Genomic DNA, 20,135 nt, shown 5'->3' with positions numbered 1-20,135 from the left:
GCCGCCTGTTTACCTAGCAAAGGTCAATCAGGACTACACAGTGAGTTTTGGGCCAGCCAGGGCTAAATAGCAAGAAAGAAGATGAGAGAATATTCAGGCAAGAGAAACATTCACGGAGGTTGGACAAACCCCACATTTAACACAGCCAGAGCATGTCACCGCTGCTGTCTGGATCTTAACTGTCCCCCAAGGCCCGTGGATTAAAGGCTGGATCCCCAGGAAGGTGCTCACAGCGGGCGGGGGGGGGGGGGGGGGGGGGGGGAGGGAAACCTCCTGGGATGTCTTCAGGACACTCGAGTATGACCTCAACCGGACTGTCAGAGGGAACCCTTCCTCTCTTTCACTTCCAGCCCTGAGGTCAACGGTTGACGCTGGCATGTGCCCTGACTGTTGCCATGCAGCACTCCACTAGAGACCAGGAATCACCGTGCCTGCCTCACCATGCACCAGAACCTCTGAAATTGTGAGCCCCAACAGACCATCTCTCTTCGTAAATCCATCTCAGGGATGTGCTATAGTAATCCAACTAAAATATTTACATACTTTCAAAAATATGGATTTTTAAGGCGCAAGGAATCTTAGCTATCAAAACCAACCCCTTTATTTTGTAGGTACAGAAACTATAAGGTTAAAACTCCTAACCAGTGAAATGGAATTAATTAGTGATGGAGCTACACTCAGAACCCCCATTCCTGGCACACACAGCCTGTTCCCATTTCCGAGTGCCACCTCTGTGATTTTGCCTGTCCTCCTCATGCCCACACAAGACTGCACAGGCTCACACACAAGAGCAAACCTGCTCTAGCCCACAGGCACAAACAAGGCCATACGCATGATCCCTTACAACCAGATTCAATCTGTTCTTTGGGGGGGGGGGAACCTTTAAAAAAGATGACTGATGTTGCATGAATCTCAAATGTTCTTATTAATAAAAACAAGCCCGGAGCCAGGTATTGGGGGGTGAATGCTGAAAGATCAGAGAAACAGAACAAGCCACATCCTCACCTTGCCAGTTCCTCAGGTGATCCTGTTTCCTCAGACTGAAAGCCTCTGAATCCTCATCCAAATGGATCTTAGCTGAACTGCTGCTAAAAGTTTATAAAGGCTCTAGTTCCTGGTCCTCACACCTTACATACCTTTCTGCTTCCTGCCATCACTTCCTGGAATTAAAGGTGTGTGTCACCATGCCTGGCTGTTTCCAATGTGGCTTTGAACTCACAGAGATTCAGACGGATCTCTGCCTCCTGAATGCTAGGATTAAAGTCGTGTGCTACCACCGCCTAAACCTATGTTTAATATAGTGGCTATTCTGTTCTCTGACTGCCCCCCCCAGATAAGTTTATTGGGGTGCACAATATATCAACCACAGACCGATAAGTTCCTTTGCTAGTATCATAACTGAGATAACTTTCATCTGTGTGGGTCTTACACTCAAACAAGAAAGCATGGTATCATTCTCTAGTAAGAAGCCCTATCCATTGATTTGTGGCTGGTTTTCTTTGAAGCATTTTACTAATGATCCCCTTTGTGTTTAAGAAGAGAGGACATTTCCTGCATTCCATAATGCCACTGCCTCCGTATCAAGCCGAGATGAAGAGTCCTCGTCACTAACTCTAATTCTCCTACCCAGACTGTCAATATCATTTCTTACTACGGCTCATGGAGACCTTTCTTTTTTTTTTTTTTTTTTAATTTATTTTAATTTATTTTGCAATACAATTCAGTTCTACATATCAGCCACGGATTCCCTTGTTCTCCCCCCTCCCGTCCCCCTCACCTTCCCCCCAACGCCCCCCCCCCCATTCCCATCTCCTCCAGGGCAAAGCCTTCCCCACAGACTGAGGTCAACCTGGTAGACTCAGTCCAGGTAGGTCTAGTCCCCTCCTCCCAGGCCGAGCCAAACAATCCTGCATAGGCCCCAGGTTTCAAACAGCCAACTCATGCAATGAGCACAAGATCTGGTCCCACTGCCTGGATGCCTCCCAAACAGATCAAGCCAATCAACTGTCTCACCCATTCGGAGGGCCTGATCCAGTGTGGACCCCTCAGCCATTGGTTCATAGTTCATGTGTTTCCATTCATTTGGCTATTTGTCCCTGTGTTTTATCCAACCTTGGTCTCAACAATTCTCGCTCATATAAACCCTCCTCATTCTCGTTGATTGGACTCCCAGAGATCCACCCAGGGCCTAGTCATGGATCTCTGCATCCAGATCCCTCAGTAGTTGGATGAGGTTTCTAGCACAACAATTAGGGTATTTGGCCATCCCATCACCAGAGTAGGTCAGTTCGGGCTGTCTCTCGACCATTGCCGGCAGTCTGTTGTGTGGGTATCTTTGTGGATTTCTGTGGGCCTCTCTAGCACTTTGCTTCTTCCTGTTCTCATGTGGTCTTCATTTACCATGGTCTCCTATTCCTTGTTCTCCCTCTCTGTTGTTGATCCAGCTGGGATCTCCCGCTCCCCCAAGCTCTCTTTCCCTCGACCCTCGCCTTTCATTACCCCCACTCATGTCCAGGCTGTTCATGTAGATCTCATTCCATTTCTCTGTCATTGGGCGATCCCTGTGTCTTTCTTGGGGTCCTGTTTTCCGGGTAGCCTCCCTGGTGATGTGAGTAGCAGACAATTCATCCTTGTTTCATGTCTAGTATCCTGCTATGAGTGAGTACATACCATGTTTGTCTTTCTGAGTCTGGGTTACCTCACTCAGGATGATTTTTTCTAGATCCATCCATTTGTCTGCAAACCTCATGATGCCATTGTTTTTTTCTGCTGAGTAGTATTCCATTGTGTATATGTACCACATTTTGTTTATCCATTCTTCAGTTGAAGGGCATCTGGGTTGTTTCCATATTCTGGCTATTACAAACAATGCTGATATGAACATAGCTGAACAAGTGCTCTTATGGTGTGGTTGAGCATTTCTTGGGTATATGCGATGCTCTTATCTCCCTTTATATATTCTACCTCTCTCTAGTCCCATCCTCTCTTAACTTAAACTAATCTGACAAAACCACTAATGAAATGTTGCAACCATTGTTCCCATTTCCTAAGAAAGCCCGCTGACACTCGTTGCTTTGACCCTGGGTAGGACTCACCGTGACTGTCAAACGCTAGCCTTGGCCATCATCCGTTTTTCCCTGGCCAGTTCTCAGTCTTGATTCTCCCCAGCTCAGCATTAACACACCTTACTGTCCTCCTTCTTGAGTTCCCTGGCTCTGCTTCTTACTGCCTTTCCATCTCCATACTTCTAAGAAATTGCCTGGCCTCTGTTCTCTTTTCTCCTCTCCGTTAATCGCTCCTCTTGGGATAAAGATTCCTTATTCCAAGTCTGTACCTTTTTCCAAACATTCTGTACCCACTACTGTCACTTCATAGCTAACGTTGCCTTTCTCATCAGTCCCGACGGTCCACAATTGTGGTTTTCAGGGTAGGAGGTGCATAGTCCCTATGGCATGAAGTGGGGGTGCAAACATAGATATTTGATGTATGAGGTGAAACAAGACTTTTTTACATATATTTTACCTCGAAAAATGAAAAAGATTGATTGGGCTACCTCACTAAATTAAAGCCTTGTGTTCCCAATATGGTAGCCAGGGTATTGTGTGGAAATAAATTAACTTCATGCTGGAAAGAAGCTGAAAGGCAGCTGCCACTCGAATATTTCTTCCAGAGTATCTCAACTTGCAAATGGCTGTAGAGCAGGAAAGTGGGGTCCCGTTTATACTATATTGTTCTAGGCTGCATGGACTCCAACAGAGGAAATGAAAACAACCTCACAAGCTCGGGTAAATAGCAACCTCACTCTACACTCTCCGTGATTACTTCCCCAGACACAACATGAGCTGCAGAATAATGATGGCTTGATCAGATCTGCCAGGCACACTCACAGAACACAGGGAAATGCTACACTGGTTTCCCCTTCTGATATCTTTTATTATGTGTGTGCTAGCATATTAGTATGCCTGTACAGCTTATGATGAGAATGCTCTCCTAATTTACAGTGAACGCTAAGTACTATTTGTGCTGAGTACTCTGCTTGCCCTTCCCAATCACTCTCGGGCTCAGGCTCAGGTTAGGGAGGCTGTTTACTGTGGGCAGCATCATGCACGCTCTCCCACCTTCTGACTTTTCTTGAGATCACCCAAGGGAGCCACCAACAAAGATCAAGAGTGGGAGGCAGCAGAGCCGAGGGTTCACAAAGCTGCCTCTGCATGGTCCCTTTCTGCTGGTCTATGGTTCCAGAACTTCCTCTCTGCGAGGCAACAGCTCCAGACAGGGGCAGATATAGAGAAACACTAAGTGCTAGAAATAGCCGCCCCTTACTTCCGCAGGCCTGGGTGTCACCACAGCTTTCCACCGTTGCTAACTGCTGGCTGCTCACCCCTCGCTGTAGCCAAGCCCCCTTCTGTTTGCTGACCTTACCCACTTGCTGTGCCTACAACCTCCAGGCCCAGCCCAGCCTGCACATCCCGAGATGTGTAGATCTCAGCCCTCAACAGAGGAGTTTCTTTTTGTAGCAGAAGACCATTATGGGAAGCTACTGCTCGTTAAAGCAGAGGAGAACTGGTTGTCAGGTGCCCATCCCCCATTGACATATCCACAACACAGTTTCTATATGTAATGCTCAGGAAATATCACAGAAGAGGGGGCAGAAATATTGTAAGAGCTAGATGACCAGGAAGCCTGCTGCGAGACTGTGTCTCCTAGATCTGACAGAGAAGCTGAACCGATGAATGGTAAGTTTCCATCCTATCATGACTCAAAAACCCTCCACAGACACCAGCTTTCTCTGTAATTCCATTTAAATTCATAGTCACACATAACTTTCTATTTAGAGTCATTTTAAGCACAGTTTACCATGGACAATACTACTTTGTAGACAAAAATAAAACATAAAATAAACCCGAGCTGAGAGCTGACTTGCCCAAAAGCCCAGAGTTCAAGAGGTCATTGAGACTAGAACACAGGCATTGAGAGCAGCATACCCAAGCTTACAAGTTACCCTGCAATCGGTGTTAATGGTTGAGTTTCTACTTCAAGAACAAGTTGGTGATCATCACTTAGCAGCACCTATCAGAATCATGAGACCATGACACACACCAGTCATTAAAACAGTCTTCCTATGCAATCTAGTTAGAAGTGCTTTTACTCACATCCCTACCTTTTTAGGAAGGAACTAGAACTTTGGACAGGTTGTTTCTTGAGACTGTTTAAGAAACTATGCAGACCTATTGCTGATCTTTTGCCCTTAAGACCCATATAACTGTTGCCTTCCTTCTAGTCAAAAACTAGGTCTCAGGTCTCTAGTTGTACATTGGCTCATCTGTTTTTGAATTGTGGAAAGTCAGGCTTGAGTTCTATCAACCTCAGCACATCTGTAATTGGGACTGCTGCTACATATGTTTTTGCTAACTAGACGAGGACAGGTTTAAAAGGGACATAACAAGCATCATTTGCAGACTGGCATCTTTTTATTTTAAGCATTCAACCCTGTGAAGACGGCCAACTCTCCATGAAGTATAAACAAATATAATATTCAGAACACCTGCCAGCTACCCAGAAGCCCATGCCACCTCCCGTGTTGGCAACGATGTGCTCCCGGTACTGGGACTGGCCTCGAGTCACACTCCCAGCCTGATTTATGATGGTGCAGAGCAGCAGAACCTCAGTAGAGCAGACTGAAGGACTGTGTCCCCTCATTTGTGGTGGTGACCATTCTCCTGCCATGCCTGCCTTCTTCATAAAGGGACATCGTACTGTCTCCGTTGCTCTACTTCTAAAGCAGCTGCCAACTGATCTTGAGAAATTGCTTGAAATATTAGTTTTGACCCAGCTCTTATTACAATTTATCTCATTCATAAAAACGGCCAGGCCAGGCGAGGAGATTTTATGAACTGCGCTGGTTTGATGTGAGCCAATACCTGGCAAAAAGTAACTAAAGAAGGGGAGTTTGTTTTGTCTCACATTGAGGAGGACAGCCTGTCATGGAAGGGAAGCACTGTGGCAGGATCGTGAGGATGCTGGCGCCCCTCCTGGGAGACCAGAAAGCCAAAGAGGGAGATGTTGGACAGAATTATTCCTTTTCCTCTTTTATTCAGTTTGGGACCCCAACTTAAGAACAGTGCCACCCACAAGTGGATTTTCACCTTTAATTAATCTTCTTTGAAAAAAACTCCTTATAGATATATCCAAAGTTGTACCTCATTCCTGCCCTGGGTGTTCCTTGCTCCAGTCAGACTGACTGACAATCAAAATTCATCATCACATGAAAGCTCTCTACCATTTTCAGGCCAGTCCGACTACCTCGCTGCTGTTAACTAAAGTCTTACAAGAATCTGAGGAGTAAAGAGCACAAGGTCAAATGAGGATGCATTGTGTTAGACCAAATAAGCATCCTGAAGCAGTTGCTGGTTGATGCATCCTTAATATCCAAAGTTGTGAAGAACCTGGTACAGGTAGAAAGTATCACCCCTCAAGGTGACAGCAATTATTCCATTATACAATACCCCCCAATGTGTCAGAAGGCATTACCAAGAGTGAGGAGGTTTCTATGCACTGAGCTTATTATTCTAAAATAGCTAGCTCTAGCTGAGCACACACAAGTGCGTATCTATTTTTTCTAAGTTCTATCGCTGTGTAAACCAATAGACTTTTTGAATTTCAAAATAACAGAAAATTTGCACCAACTTTACAATGAGGCAATAATGGGAGAAGAATAACTTTGATTGACTGATTGGTTAATGGTTTTAACTTAAATTGCTTTCAATAAGCAAAATTATATTGTGGGGGGAGGAGAGCTGGAGAGCTGGCTCAGCAATTTAGAGGACGCGATGCTCCCTTCAAATGTGGATTCCAGCACCCAAGTCAGACCGCTCCCAGCCTCCTGTAACTCCAGCTCCAGAAGACCCAACACCCTCTTCTGACCTCTGCAAGCATATGCACTCATGTATACAGATACACACACCAGAGAGAGAAAGAGAGAGACAGACAGACAGACAGAGATAGAGACAGAGACAGACAGAGACTACTTTAGGAAACTGAAGACCACCTTTTTCCATCTTGAGGCTATCTTTTGGCACTAACATTAACATAAGAGAGCACAGTTAATCCAACACATTATTCTTGGCTCAATTGCAATACTCTCCACTAGTTCAGTTGCCAGATGTGATTAGATGGCAGTTCATTCCTTTTTGCCACATTCCTTCTTGTGCCAGCACAACCAGCTGCTTTCCATATCACAACCCAACCGACTTAGTCAACGATTAATCCTCCACTCATGCTCTGGGTTGTCTGACATCCTCATCATCAGAAAATCTGTTGCTTTGACCAGAGTAAAGCTTTAACTTTTATGCTAATGTTAAATAATTCAGCCCAGAAGTCACCTTTGAAGAATGCTCTGGTTTGCATTTTTCAGTTGCAATCCTCTATAGCTAATCCACCTCTGAATGGTGCATTCAGAACACAAACTACCCCAAAAGCTCCCATGTTAATTTAAAACACATAAAATGTTAGAACGTATTAAGCAAATACTTCTTGACTATGCATAAAAAATCAGGCTGGTGAAACAGTAGGAAAGTAAAAACTCAGCCATCCAAAGAGAAAAGCACACAAAGCATTTTCCTTTCCAAATTATTTACAAATGCAATTGTGCCAAGGGCCAGAGAAGCCAGGGTGGGATGGATGAGGAGTGTGGAAGGTACGCTGTGGGTCCCCATGAAGTCTCATCGGTCTTGAGAGTCCATCTAAGAACATAAAGTAATAGGTGATGACTCTCAGCTGAGTGTCACTATTCTTTCCCCTCTACACTGTAAGTTTTACCCTCCCATTAGAACCACCCACTCTGTTAGGAAAAATCCTAGCACTTCACACAGCACCTTACATAGGACAGGCGTCCGAAATGTGTTCGTTCCTTGACTAACAGAAAGGCTAAGGACATGGACACACACAGGTCCAAAGAGAAAGTCCTGATGCAGTACATAAAGTCAATAAACGAATGCTTTCTTAATAAAACCAGCTTTGCAAAAGGTAAAGACCAGAAGCTGGACTTGCACCGCTGGAGAAGGAAGACTAGGAAGTTTCTACAAGTGGTGTGGAATAGAAATCAAAGGGTGGAGAGTGAGAAGGTGGTGGGAAGGAAGTCAGAGTGACTGAAGGAAGGCATGGGAATAGTAAACAAGGCAGGCAAATTGGTCCTTCTGCCTGAGTCTGCAGGAAAGGGAGTAAGTCACCCAGGCTGGCGTCGAAGAGATAAAACAGAAGTGGGATGCTCCATCACCAGCTAAAACTACATTGTTTGCATTAGCAACAGATGCCTGCAGCTCTTGTTTAATCAACTAAAATTGATTGTAACATATTGCATGCTAACACTGTTTTAAAGAGAACAGTATGGAGCAAACAAGGTCTCCATCCTCATAGAGCACACATTCAAATTGAGGGATTAAGAGAAGATAAAGGAAATTATTTTTAAAAGCTTGAGTAGATTACTACTCAACATTTCTGAGCAGTGTGGTGTGTTGTGGAATATTACTTGAACTATGTAAAGATGTGTTACATTTGTTTATGTTGCAGAATATTACTTTAACTATGTAAAGATGTGTTGCATTTGTTTATGTTGCAGAATATTACTTTAACTATGTAAAGATGTGTTGCATTTGTTTCTGCTGCAGAATATTACTTTATGTAAAGATGTGTTACATTTGTTTATGCTGCATGTGTTTAACTATGTAAAGACGTGTTGCACTTGTTTCACCTTGCCTGCCTAAGGCACCTGATTGGCCTAATAAAAAGCTGAATGGCCAATAATTAGGCAGTCGATGGATATGCGGGGCTGGTGGGCAGAGAACGTAAGTGGGAGGAGGAATCTAGGTGAGGGGGTGGGGAGAAAGAGAGGGAGACACCATGGGCCAGCCAGCCAGGCAGCTGCCAGGCAGCCAGACACAGAGGAAACAGGAGAGTAGGACATACGGACTGAATAAAGAGTAAAAAGCCCCGAGGCAAAACACCAATGAAGAGAAACAGGTTAAAAGAAATTATAAGAGCTAGTGGGACAAGCATAAGATAAGACCGAGCATTCATAACTGACAATAAGTCTCCATGTCATAGTTTGGGGGCTGGCGGGTCCCAGAAAGTCTGCTACAGTGGTGGGAAACACCTAGGATGAGACAGACTGACTGGGACTGGGGGAGGGGGCTTAGTAGTTGGAGAAGGGTCTCTCAGGAAATGACTGGCTAACAATTAAGGGATAAGATGCAACCTTCCAGTTCATAAAAGAACATTCCAGGGACAAATACAGTGTGATTCATAATGGCCTGGAGGCCAGAACCAGTTTGGTCTGGGGGAGAGTGAGGAGGGAGGTAAGGCTGCAGAGGTATTAGCTCACAGAGCTCCCTATGACATGTCAGTAAGCACTTTCCAACTTATTTCAATCCGAAGCCACAACAGAATTCGATGAAGTGTTGTGACATGATCCAGTCCATGTTTTTATATGATTGCTCTGGGTCTGCACATTATCTCAGGAAACTTCTTCAAAATAAACACAAACACTAATGAACAGCAGAAAAGATGCCCACCAGTACAGCACAGCCCTGCAAAATGAAAAAAAAAATGTTTCCGTTTTCAGGGTCAACGGCATCATAGGTACATCCCTCCTCACCCTTTGCAGCATCAAAAGATGTAAAGACATTGATAGTGTTCTCAATCACTTGTAGTGTACCGGTTGCACAATTTGGAGCTGGTTATTTTCATTCAATTTCCTACCAAAATGAGCAGTCATTTCCACAGGGAATTATAACTGAACTCCATTTAAGTATTTCTGCTTTTAATGGTAAACTATTTCAGATTTCGTGAAAATCTAGCTCTGCCTATAATTATAAGCTGTGTTTTAAAAACAGACGAGAGAAAGGCTGATACTAAGATTTTGACTTATTGGGTAAAACAGAAAGGACAAAATGCCATCAGACACTTGGGATGTGGAGCAGACACTGTCCAACCACAGCCCAGGAGCCATTCTGCTCGATGCAGACCCAGCTCCCAGGGCTGGCTGCCCTCACAATGGATTATTTTCCTTTCTTAGCTTACAAGGGAATAAGTGATGTCTACTGTCTGTCTCTATGGCAACTGGTACCCTAATTTCACCTCTTAGATGGCAATTATACCTATTCACTGAACAGCTTTCAATCCCCACTTTTATGATGAAAAAATTGATTTCACAGAAGACTGTGACACAGGCAGTAGGTGAGCCTCCCCAGGCAGGCCCCATCCAAGCGTTTGTGTGCAGACTGCATTCAGTGGGGGTTTTTCCATTTCATTTAGAAAATGTTTATACCAGATGCTTTTCTCCTAGTTATTTTTAATGGTAAGATATTAGCATTTGCCTCACTGACAGTTATTTTATTCTATTATCAATTCATCCTGTTTGTTAAAAAGAATTTGGTAGACACAGGAAGCATATAGAAAAGAAGAAATAAAAAATAAAATTCACTTATGACAAACAAAAGTAATCACTGTTAATGTCTTCCTAGCATTACATGTGATTTGTATGTACATGTGCATACAAATGCAATTTAATTGCACTGCATGTGCATATACATACAAATGCAACTTGAATCTCACTGTACATTGCTGTGGGATGTCCTGTATGGCAAATGTTTTGCTCTGATTGGTTAGTAAATAAAACACTGATTGGCCATTAGTCAGGCAGGAGGAAGTATAGGTGGGACAAGGAGGAGGAGAATTCTGGGAAGTGGAAGGCTGAGTCAGAGAGACACTGCCAGCCACTGCCATGACAAGCAGCATGTGAAGATGCCGGTAAGCCACGAGCCACGTGGCAAGGTATAGATTTATAGAAATGGATTAATTTAAGATATAAGAACAGTTAGCAAGAAGCCTGTCATAGCCATATAGTTTGTAAGCAATATGAGTCTCTGTGTTTACTTGGTTGGGTCTGAGCGGCTGTGGGACTGGCTGGTGAGAGAGATTTGTCCTGACTGTGGGCCAGGCAGGAAACCTCTAGCCACAGTACATACATTATTTGCACATGCATATGCATACAAATACAATTTAAATCTCACTGCACACACATGATTAAAACCAGACTGCTTCACCAAACATATTGAATTATCCTCCACACCATTACTATTCCTCTAAACAACTGATTTTGACAGCTTCAAAGGAGTCCATTTGGTGGATTCCTATCTTTTAAAAAATGATTTTATTTTTATCTGTGTGTCTGTATGAATTTATGCCACATGTGTGCACGTGCCCATGGAGGCCAGAAGAGAAAGTGGGATCCCCTGGAGCCTGAGTTACAAACAGATGAGTTTCCATGGATGAGCTGGGAATGGAACCTGGCTCCTGGGCAAAGGCAACCACAGCTCTGAAGGACTGCTGAGCCATCTCTCCAGTTCCTGGGTTCCTGTCTGGAATTTAGCTAATCCCTCCATATCGACATTTTGAAAATCCAATATTTATGCATATATAAATCCTAACAATAAATCTAAAAAAAAGAAATGCATAGATCAAATGAACAAGGATTTTAAGTTGTTTTATCCAACTTTTCTCCAACAATGTCTATAGAATTATTTTTACACTATAGGCAGAGAAATAAAAGTATTGATCTTCTTAAATTCCCCTTTGTGTGTGTGTGTGTGTGTTCACAAGTGTGTGAATATGCACATCCTTGCATACATAAGCAAGGGCTGCAGATTGGCATTGTTCTCTACCGTATTTTGAAGTGTGGGCATATCTTTTATGGAACCTGGAGCTCACTGTTTGGGCTAAAGGGCAGACCAGAATGCTCCAGGGACCCACTTGTCTCTACTCCCCAGCACTGTGACCACATGTAGTATGTTATGTGGGCACCGGGGATTCAAACACTTTACCCACTGAGCCGTCTCCCCAGCCCCTTGTTTTCTCACATTTCTGATTAGAAGCACCATGATTAAAGGGGCAGGGCATAGCCAACCATTTGATGGAAGGGGGAATATCTCATTACATGACTTTCAAGACAAAGGGTCTCATTATTTTATCAAGACTGGATCGGTCTTGGTCTTTGGGGCTCAAACAACTGCCTTGCTTCAATCTCCCGGAGCAGCTGAGACTGTGAGGGCATACCACCATGCTTAATTTAATATATTAACTTAACTAATTGGAAACTTATTTTTAAGGTAAATGTACTCTATATTTCACTGATAGTCTTTTAGGGGGAAAGGGTTGCCAATCAACTTCTGTAGTGGAGTCTGTGCTGTCCCCTGGTGTCCAGTCTCTCCTACTTCTTAATAATAGAAGAGACAACTTTTAGTCCCCTTGAAATGACATTTTACATTGCTTTTTGCAATTAACTGTGGCTATGTATCAACTCCAGGCTAATGAACAGGAAGAAAAAGTACTATTTTTCCTGTCTATAATTCCAGAAAATAATATCCTAAAAGAAGGAGGATATGTCCTTTCCATCATCCCTGGTGGGTGGACTGCAGATGTTACAAGTACAGTGTAGGCAGCCATTTTGGACCTTGAAGATAAGGACCATACTCCCATACTCTAGTAATAGTAGAACAGACAATTAGAAAGGGCCTGGGTGCCTAAAAACTTGGCAAAAGAACTCCCCCAGATAATTGCTGTCTAAATTTCTGAATGAAAGTTTGCAATTTAAAGCTATAATTAGGTTTCTGTTTAAAAGATACATTATTTTATTTTTTATTTTTCTTTATTCTCTGAAAATTTCATATATCACGTGTGGGAGAACTTATTCTTGATTGATATAAGAAGTCTCCACATCTTTCTACTCTTACTGGTTTGCAAGTACTCTTCTAGTTAAATATAATTATTTATTTATTTATACCTAATTAGGTATGTTATACACTTTGTCATTTGCTTTTTAATTTTGTCTATACTATGAAACACAAAAATAAAGTTATCTCCAAATCTAATCACTACATAAATTCTATTACATAGTCAGAATAAAATCAGATAGCATCATTAGCTTAGAAATGCTTACAGGCACGTCTTTTGTCTCATCCATCACTGAGAGCTGAGTCTCTCCCTGTCAGGAGCCATCATCCAGAAGAAAAGGAGGCATGCTTCTGAGGACTGGAGAAATCACTCTTTGTCAAAAGCAAAGACTGTTCTATCTGCCGCGTCCTCAGAGACACTGAGTGGTGAGCTCTGGCTGCCACCTCCATCAACGTTTTACAGGCAGTAACTGTTCTAGTCATCGGCATTCTACCCAAGAGCCTCTGCTTTTAGGGCTTTCCATGCACACAGGTAAGAGATGGGAAACTGCAATTGCAATGGCCTACCAGATCATACGCAGCCAGCATCTTCTTCTGCACATCTGGCATTGCACCCAGAGGCTCAAGGTAAGGAAAGCTGTCCTTCGTCACAAGAGACACGGAAGGAACACTGTCGCTGGTGATGAGACGAGAGGACAGGGTTAACAGGCACTGTTTCAGACTGGCAATTGGAGGGAGTCCACACAGCTCCTTAACAGACACTATGGCGTTCTATGGGGAGAAAACACAGAGTCACATGTCTGACCACATGGCACCACACCCCAGTTTACACTCAAGCAAATTCACCAAATTATACCCTTAGACACATGTGCAGTGAAGGGCAGCCTGGCTCACAGCCAACCCAAGCTGCTAGACATGCAGAGGTAACACAGATAGCTGACTCACAGCCTGAGCCATTGGCCTCAGTGTTTACCAATGGCCACAGGTACCCATCCAAAAAACAAAGGAGATTATGGCTTGAGGCCACTCAGTGCTTCTCAAACATAGCAACTGAATCCACACACACAGTAGCAGTGCCTGAATATGAATGCTTCATTCAAATTCAGAAAAAAAACATCATGCCATGGTATTGAATGACATCTCTGTTAGCATCTCGAGGCTGTGGGCTATCATTGCTCACCAGCCTCCATCTGATCTGCCAGCAAGGCTGCCTGGTCACCCCATCAGAAATGCCCCTCGCACACAGAAAATGAATTGTATGGGCATCTTATTCATTGGCTTACAATCTTTAACAAAACTGCGACGCTATAATATTATTAAAATATCTCTTACATTCAAAAAGCCTGGCCGTGAGAGCCAGAGTTAGTAATACACCTTGAGACCAGGTAGGACTGATGCCCTTCTGTGTACCCTGCTTCTAAGAAAGCAGTGTCACAACCATCCTTTCTTGCTGTGAACTTCCCATATAATCAACTTTTACACCTAAGCTAATTCATAGTTTAATCTGAGATTGTCTTCTCTCCCATGCTCCCAAGGGTAATGCATGTATGGTATGGTAATACATGCTGGAAATAGCAAATAGGTCGAAGGCAACCTTACAAAATGAATATCTGCCATACATGTTGAAGACAACCTACGGACATTGCTTGTTTGCTATCTGGGTCGGCCGGGGTCAGATGGAGCCAGTGACTTAATCCCTTGTAAAGCTCTATTAAAGGTTTCTGTTAAGTATCCACCCACGTGATGCTTTTCTGTGCTATTCGATTAACACACAGCAAAAGCTCTTTGTTGGGGGCACACAGAGATAGACATACACAGGGGCGCGCACACACACGCGCGCGCGCGCACACACACACACACACACACACACACACACACACACACACGGCGGGGGGGATGATTCACAAGACAGACAGGCTAAGAGTTAAGGTCCTATGACGGACAGACAGGAATGACAGAACACAAAGGGAGAAGAAGTCGATGATTCAAGTCTGGGCTCACTCTTGGTTAAACTGCACCATGGGAAATACTTTTTAATTTCTTTTCCTTAATGAGACGGTGACATGCTTTGGTTACTCTAGGGCTATTATTAATGTACTCAAACTGATGCTAAAGTAACAACTTGGAATAGAAATCATGGCTGTTTTACATTTATTAATAATGATCATCACCTAACCTCCTGAATGTCTCATGAATTTATTAATTACCATGGTATTTTTATTTTTTTTACCGACTATCCTTTAAATAATCCTTTACCCAAATGACTTTGTTAGGGAGCCATGAATTATTAACACTGCCTGCAAAAGTCTTATAAATTGCTCTTCTTCCTGTGTATGTGCATGTGGTGGGCATACATGTGCGTTTGTGCATGTGTGTTTCTATGTGTAAGCACATATGTTGTATGCAGGTATACATGTGGGGGGGCATGAAAGAAGGGACTTGGGTGTCTTCTCAGATCATCCTTTATATATTGAGGCAGGGTCTCCTACTGGATCCAGAAATCCTGGGTTTAGGGAACCTAGCTCACCATCCTGTTTCAGTGACCCCGTCTTGACCTCTTGCCTGCTCTGGGCTTACAGAAGGGTCGCTACATGCACCCACCTTCTAGGTGGGTTCTAGGGATCCAAACTCCAGGCCTTATGCCTGTTCAGCAAGTGCTCTTCTGGCTGAGCCCGCACCCCAGCCAAATACCTTTCTCAAGATGTACTCTAAAACTGTGAGATAGACGCTGTTTTTTAAGAATTACACAGAAACACACCGGGTCGACTCTAATACAGTGAGGTATAGAAGGGCTTTACGACAATGTCAGCTTCATGTAAGAGAAGATTGCACAGAGATAACAGCACATTTGGAGCCTATTTTTAACGAAGTGGTTAAGCGACCCACTTGGAATCAAATACATACGTAATCTGACTACAGGTACTCATGTGAGAGTTTCGCATTGCACTATTTCCCTCCATTTGGCTATTGGAAGAACTCTATGGGTTAATATTAAGATTTCCCTAAGTCACGGATTGGTGGTTCCACTTCACGTGAATTATAATGGGTTTTGGCATCAGGCACTCTCGGATTTAAAGTCTAACTCTGTTGCTTATTAACTGCAAGATTTGAGAAACAGCGTCTTTTAATGTGTCTGCTTCCCTCATGGCAAAGCTCCTGGATGGGTTAATATTACTGTAAAAATGGTAGCTAAAGGAATAAAATAAACCGAATGACTTTCACTTTGCAACGTAAGATCTTAGTGAATACCTGTCTGTTCGTGTCTTTAAAATGCTACCTTCGATTACCTATATTAAGTAATGTGAAAAAGAAGTCCACAACCATCTCCAATTATGTGTCATAAGGCAGGAAGGGTACACCGGCTTTCTCCATGTCAACACTGGGCAGTCGCTATGTGCTCCCACTCAGTTCTCACAACAGCCCTGTGGTGTAAGTCTCATGGTCCTGCCTTATGCAGGAAAAACTGATGATAAGAGATGCCAGTCATCTCTTCAGGACCACACAGGGACAGATATATATCAGGATCCACATTCCTTCAATTAAGTTACCTTCCTAGAAGAAGGCTAAATATATTTTTTTAAATTTTAAGTGTTGAGTTTTATTTGTTTAGCTGTGTTTTCTCTTGTGGGGAATAATTTGTTAGTATACATTTAAATAACTAAAAGTATAATGGGCATCACTTTTATAACATATGACTTCTAGTTTTCTTCTATATTCATATCAGCAAGTATTTTACATATATACTTTCAAGTCACATGTAGATATCTGGTTATATATTTTATGTGCTACCCACATGAGGTTGTATGTTTGTGTGTGTTTGTGTGCGCATGTATTTATGTGTGTGTATTTATATGTGTGTATTTCTGTATGTATGTGTGTGTCTGTGTGCACGCATGCCCATGTGTGCATCAGATGGATATGGATGTACCACACAGGTACCAGAGAAGAAGGATGCAGGATCTCCTGATCTATCGCTTTCCACCTTACTCCTTTGAGACAGGGTTTCTCACTGCCTGGAGCTAGACCGGTGGCCAGACACCTTCCTGTCCGTGCACCACACTCAGCAGGGGTTACAGGCACATTCAGCCACACACAACTTTTTCTATGAACACTGGGGGTTTGAACCCAGGTCCTCATGCCTGCATAGCAAGTGCTCCTACTTGCTGAGTTGTGTCCCCAGCCCTACTCACACATTTTATATTTCATTTTTTCCACACTGTTCATGTACACATTCCTGTCAATCAATTATTAATGCTAAATGTATTGAGAAGATACCCAGCATTTTGTACCACTAAGTGGCCAAACTCGGTCTTGCATTTACAATTAGAAACACCTGCTTTATCACGGGTGACAGGCAGCACGATTCAGTGGTGCATAGATCAGCACAGTATTTCTGAATATTTGCAAGCCAACCATTAGTAAACCCCAACAGTTACTAGTTTAAATGGGTGGGAATAGCAGAGGCTGCGGGGGGTGGGGGGTGGGGGGTGGGGGGAGGCGGGGCTGCTTTCCTACCTGCATGTTTTCTCTCAAGTCTATGGCTTCTCGTAAGGGATGAACTGCTATTTTGAAGATGTCATCTATGGTCTTAAGACCAATATTCCTGAGCATAGTATATTCTCGAACTTTCTTCCCCATCCGCACAGAAAGGCTGCGCTTCTGTGCTTTTCCTCCTCCACTTCGATTGGTTATTGCTATGTGGACAAAAAGGGTCACGTGCTCCATGATATCCCCCACAAAGGAGCGCAGGGGGACATGCCGATATCCGGGCTGCAGACATTCGAATGGTATCGTGTATTGTCCTATGAACTCATCCCCAATGTAGTCATCGTCCAAGACAACAAAACGGACCATGGTCAGCTCAGGAAGGTTGACTTGAAACTCGAAAGTTTCATCAAAAATGGGATTATCGCTGTTCTGTTGTACAGTCTTAGTTCTTTGTTCGGAGCAATCAGCCGGAATCCCGTGAATCTCTACACAAACATAGGGGTCTATGACATCCCCTTTGGCACAAGCTCCCTTGGGCTTTGGGAAGTTCTGTCCACTGATGATCTTGATGTGAAGGACCAGGGGAGACACCCCGGGTACAATGCCCTTTGTATTGGCGCTGAAGTACGAAACTTCGTCTCGCATGATAGATGGCCTCAGGACATAGCCACACCCTCCGTTTTGAAGAAACCAGCCAGTGTGGAGGTCCATCATTGGACCCGGAGTCTGAAAATTCATTGCAACAATCTGACAGCCACAATTCCAGAAGTCCTGTGGGTTCAAATTACTGGAATCTATCCGCATGGCACTAGGGTAGATCCTTGATAAGAACTTCTTGTTGTAATTCACAAAATCCTCAGGGTATTCATTTGCGATTCGGCTGGCCTCTGTTTCACTAAATGAACAAATTTCCCAGTAATTTTGGGTTTTCATAGACAGTTCGAAATCCCTGTACTGGACAGATTTACAGATGGATACCAAATCAGAGAGCTCCCGGCAGAGCCAAATATGCTTCTGCTCACCATTGTAATCCCCCGACATCCTCCGAGACATTTCAGCCTCTTCATCCTCATCGGTGACTTCCCCTTCCAACAGATCTGACTCCGGAGGCAATTTCTTTCCTTTCACAATGATCATATGTTTTAGTTTTTCGGGTGATGGGAGGTAGGATTCCGACGACAAAGGAGCCTCTGTATAGAGTTTACTGCCAAACACCTTTCTCATCTGCTGAACCATGACTTTCTGCTGTGGCAGAGAACAGTGATTCCCCAAGCAGAGAATGAGCGGGTACTCCGAAGCAACAAAGGCAAACTTATTTATCACCTCTAGCACGCTTCGGAAGGAAAGGTGCATGGCCATGTTGTTTCTGTTACAAAGGATGGGCTCGTTATCTGAACCATCACTCACATCAAGCTCAATGCTTCGACAGCCCATTTTCAAAGCCCTCACGTACCCGTTGATATCAGCCGGTCCCCTGAACTGATCTTCTATCAGGTAGGTATTATGTGACGCATTGATGTAGTAGTGAGATAAGGGTTGGGTCATATCTTGGGCAACCTTCTTTTGTTCTGGATCAAAAATGTCACACTCTGGAGATAATAAATACTGGGTAAAGCCATCAATCGCAAGGAACCCTTTCTGACGGCCCTCTTCAGAAAGTTCATATCTCCTAATGATGTCCAAGCACATATCCTCGGTGATGTGGCTGACCCCCTGCTCAGCTTCTAAAAAGAGCATGAGGTCATTGGCATCTAGATATTCTTTGTTCTTAGATATCTGCACAAGTAAGAAATACACTTCCGGCCTGGTGCAGAGTTCACAAAAAGCTTCACAAAATTCCTCTTCTGTCACCCGGGTAGTTAGTTTTTCTTTGCTCTTCTGGATTTCTTTAAACTTTAACCTGATCTTAGATTCCTTCAGAGTAGGGTTGAGTTGTTTTATTAACTCCACGGAAGTGTCTTCTAACATTATCCCATTCCCATCAACATCCGCGGCCTCAAACACCGTTTTCAGCCACATGAACCGTGGTGTGTTCTGGTTACCCTCCATAAAATCAAGTGGTTGCTTACTACGAGAGACCAGGTACCGTAGCCCTGACACCCAGATGTTTGCTACATCTGCTGAATTGGCAACTAGGTCCAGAGGCTCGTAATTTTCCCCATGGAGTATAGAGAAGGCGCAGTCTTCACAGATCTGGTCAGCAAGGCCATTGTTTCTGAATGTCTCCGTATTCTTCCCCAGCCTGATCTCCTTGATGGCAGAAATGTCCAGCTTGGCTTTTTCAAGGTCTTTCTTGGAAGGTTCCCAGCGGAGTGCCTGGAGGTCTGTGTCTAGGGTGAAAAATCGGTTGTAGATGCGGGAGTTTGGCCGTACTTTCTTTAGCTCACAGCCAGCCTGCATGAAGCTGATGCAGTCGTGGGCACTGCTAATCTTCTTCTCTGAAGGCATGCTGCTGAAAGACACTGTTTTCTTTCTTCCTCCACATTTTTGGTTCGAAGGATCCTAGGAAACAATCAGAAAAGAATGATCAATTCAGTGACACTCTATAGAGACTTCTCAAACTCTGTACAGATTGTCTGCTTATCCGCACAGAAGCTTGCCTGAAATTGACCTTTGCACTGTTTCAGAAGACAGATTACTGAGAGAATGCCTATCATTGGGCTCCAAAAGAAACGTAGCTTACAAACCCATGTGTGCCCTCCAAATTAAGATAAATATTAAGGAAAAAAAAACCAGCTTCAGCTCATCTGAAGCCATGCTAGGTACCGTTTCTGAAGAACGTCTACCAACAGCGTCTCCCAGGCTGTGGTCAGCAGGTGACATGTGTCCTAAGACTCTTCCCTTTTCACTTATCATCCCTCCGAAGCTGCAGGTCCCTGTCCTCTGAATACTCATAATTGCAAGATGATGGATTTCATC

General features: G+C 43.7%; 1 protein-coding gene across 1 annotated transcript in view; it reads right to left on the bottom strand.

Annotated features, from left to right (window-relative positions):
• Plcl1 (phospholipase C like 1 (inactive)) overlaps positions 1-20,135 on the bottom strand; it is a 347,946-nt gene that overhangs the window by 45,451 nt on the left and 282,360 nt on the right. The window contains exons 2-3 of the mRNA XM_052749479.1: positions 17,244-19,718; positions 13,296-13,499 (exon numbers count right to left, since the gene is read on the bottom strand). Coding sequence (XP_052605439.1) covers positions 13,296-13,499; positions 17,244-19,718 — 2,679 coding nt within the window. The remainder of the gene's footprint in view (positions 1-13,295; positions 13,500-17,243; positions 19,719-20,135) is intronic.

This window comes from Peromyscus californicus, unplaced genomic scaffold (assembly GCF_007827085.1).
Source record: "Peromyscus californicus insignis strain IS unplaced genomic scaffold, ASM782708v3 Scaffold_21__1_contigs__length_65335640, whole genome shotgun sequence".
Taxonomy (NCBI): domain Eukaryota; kingdom Metazoa; phylum Chordata; class Mammalia; order Rodentia; family Cricetidae; genus Peromyscus; species Peromyscus californicus.
The sequence above is the reverse complement of the archived record's forward strand: the minus strand, read 5'-3'. Positions and strand labels throughout refer to the sequence as shown.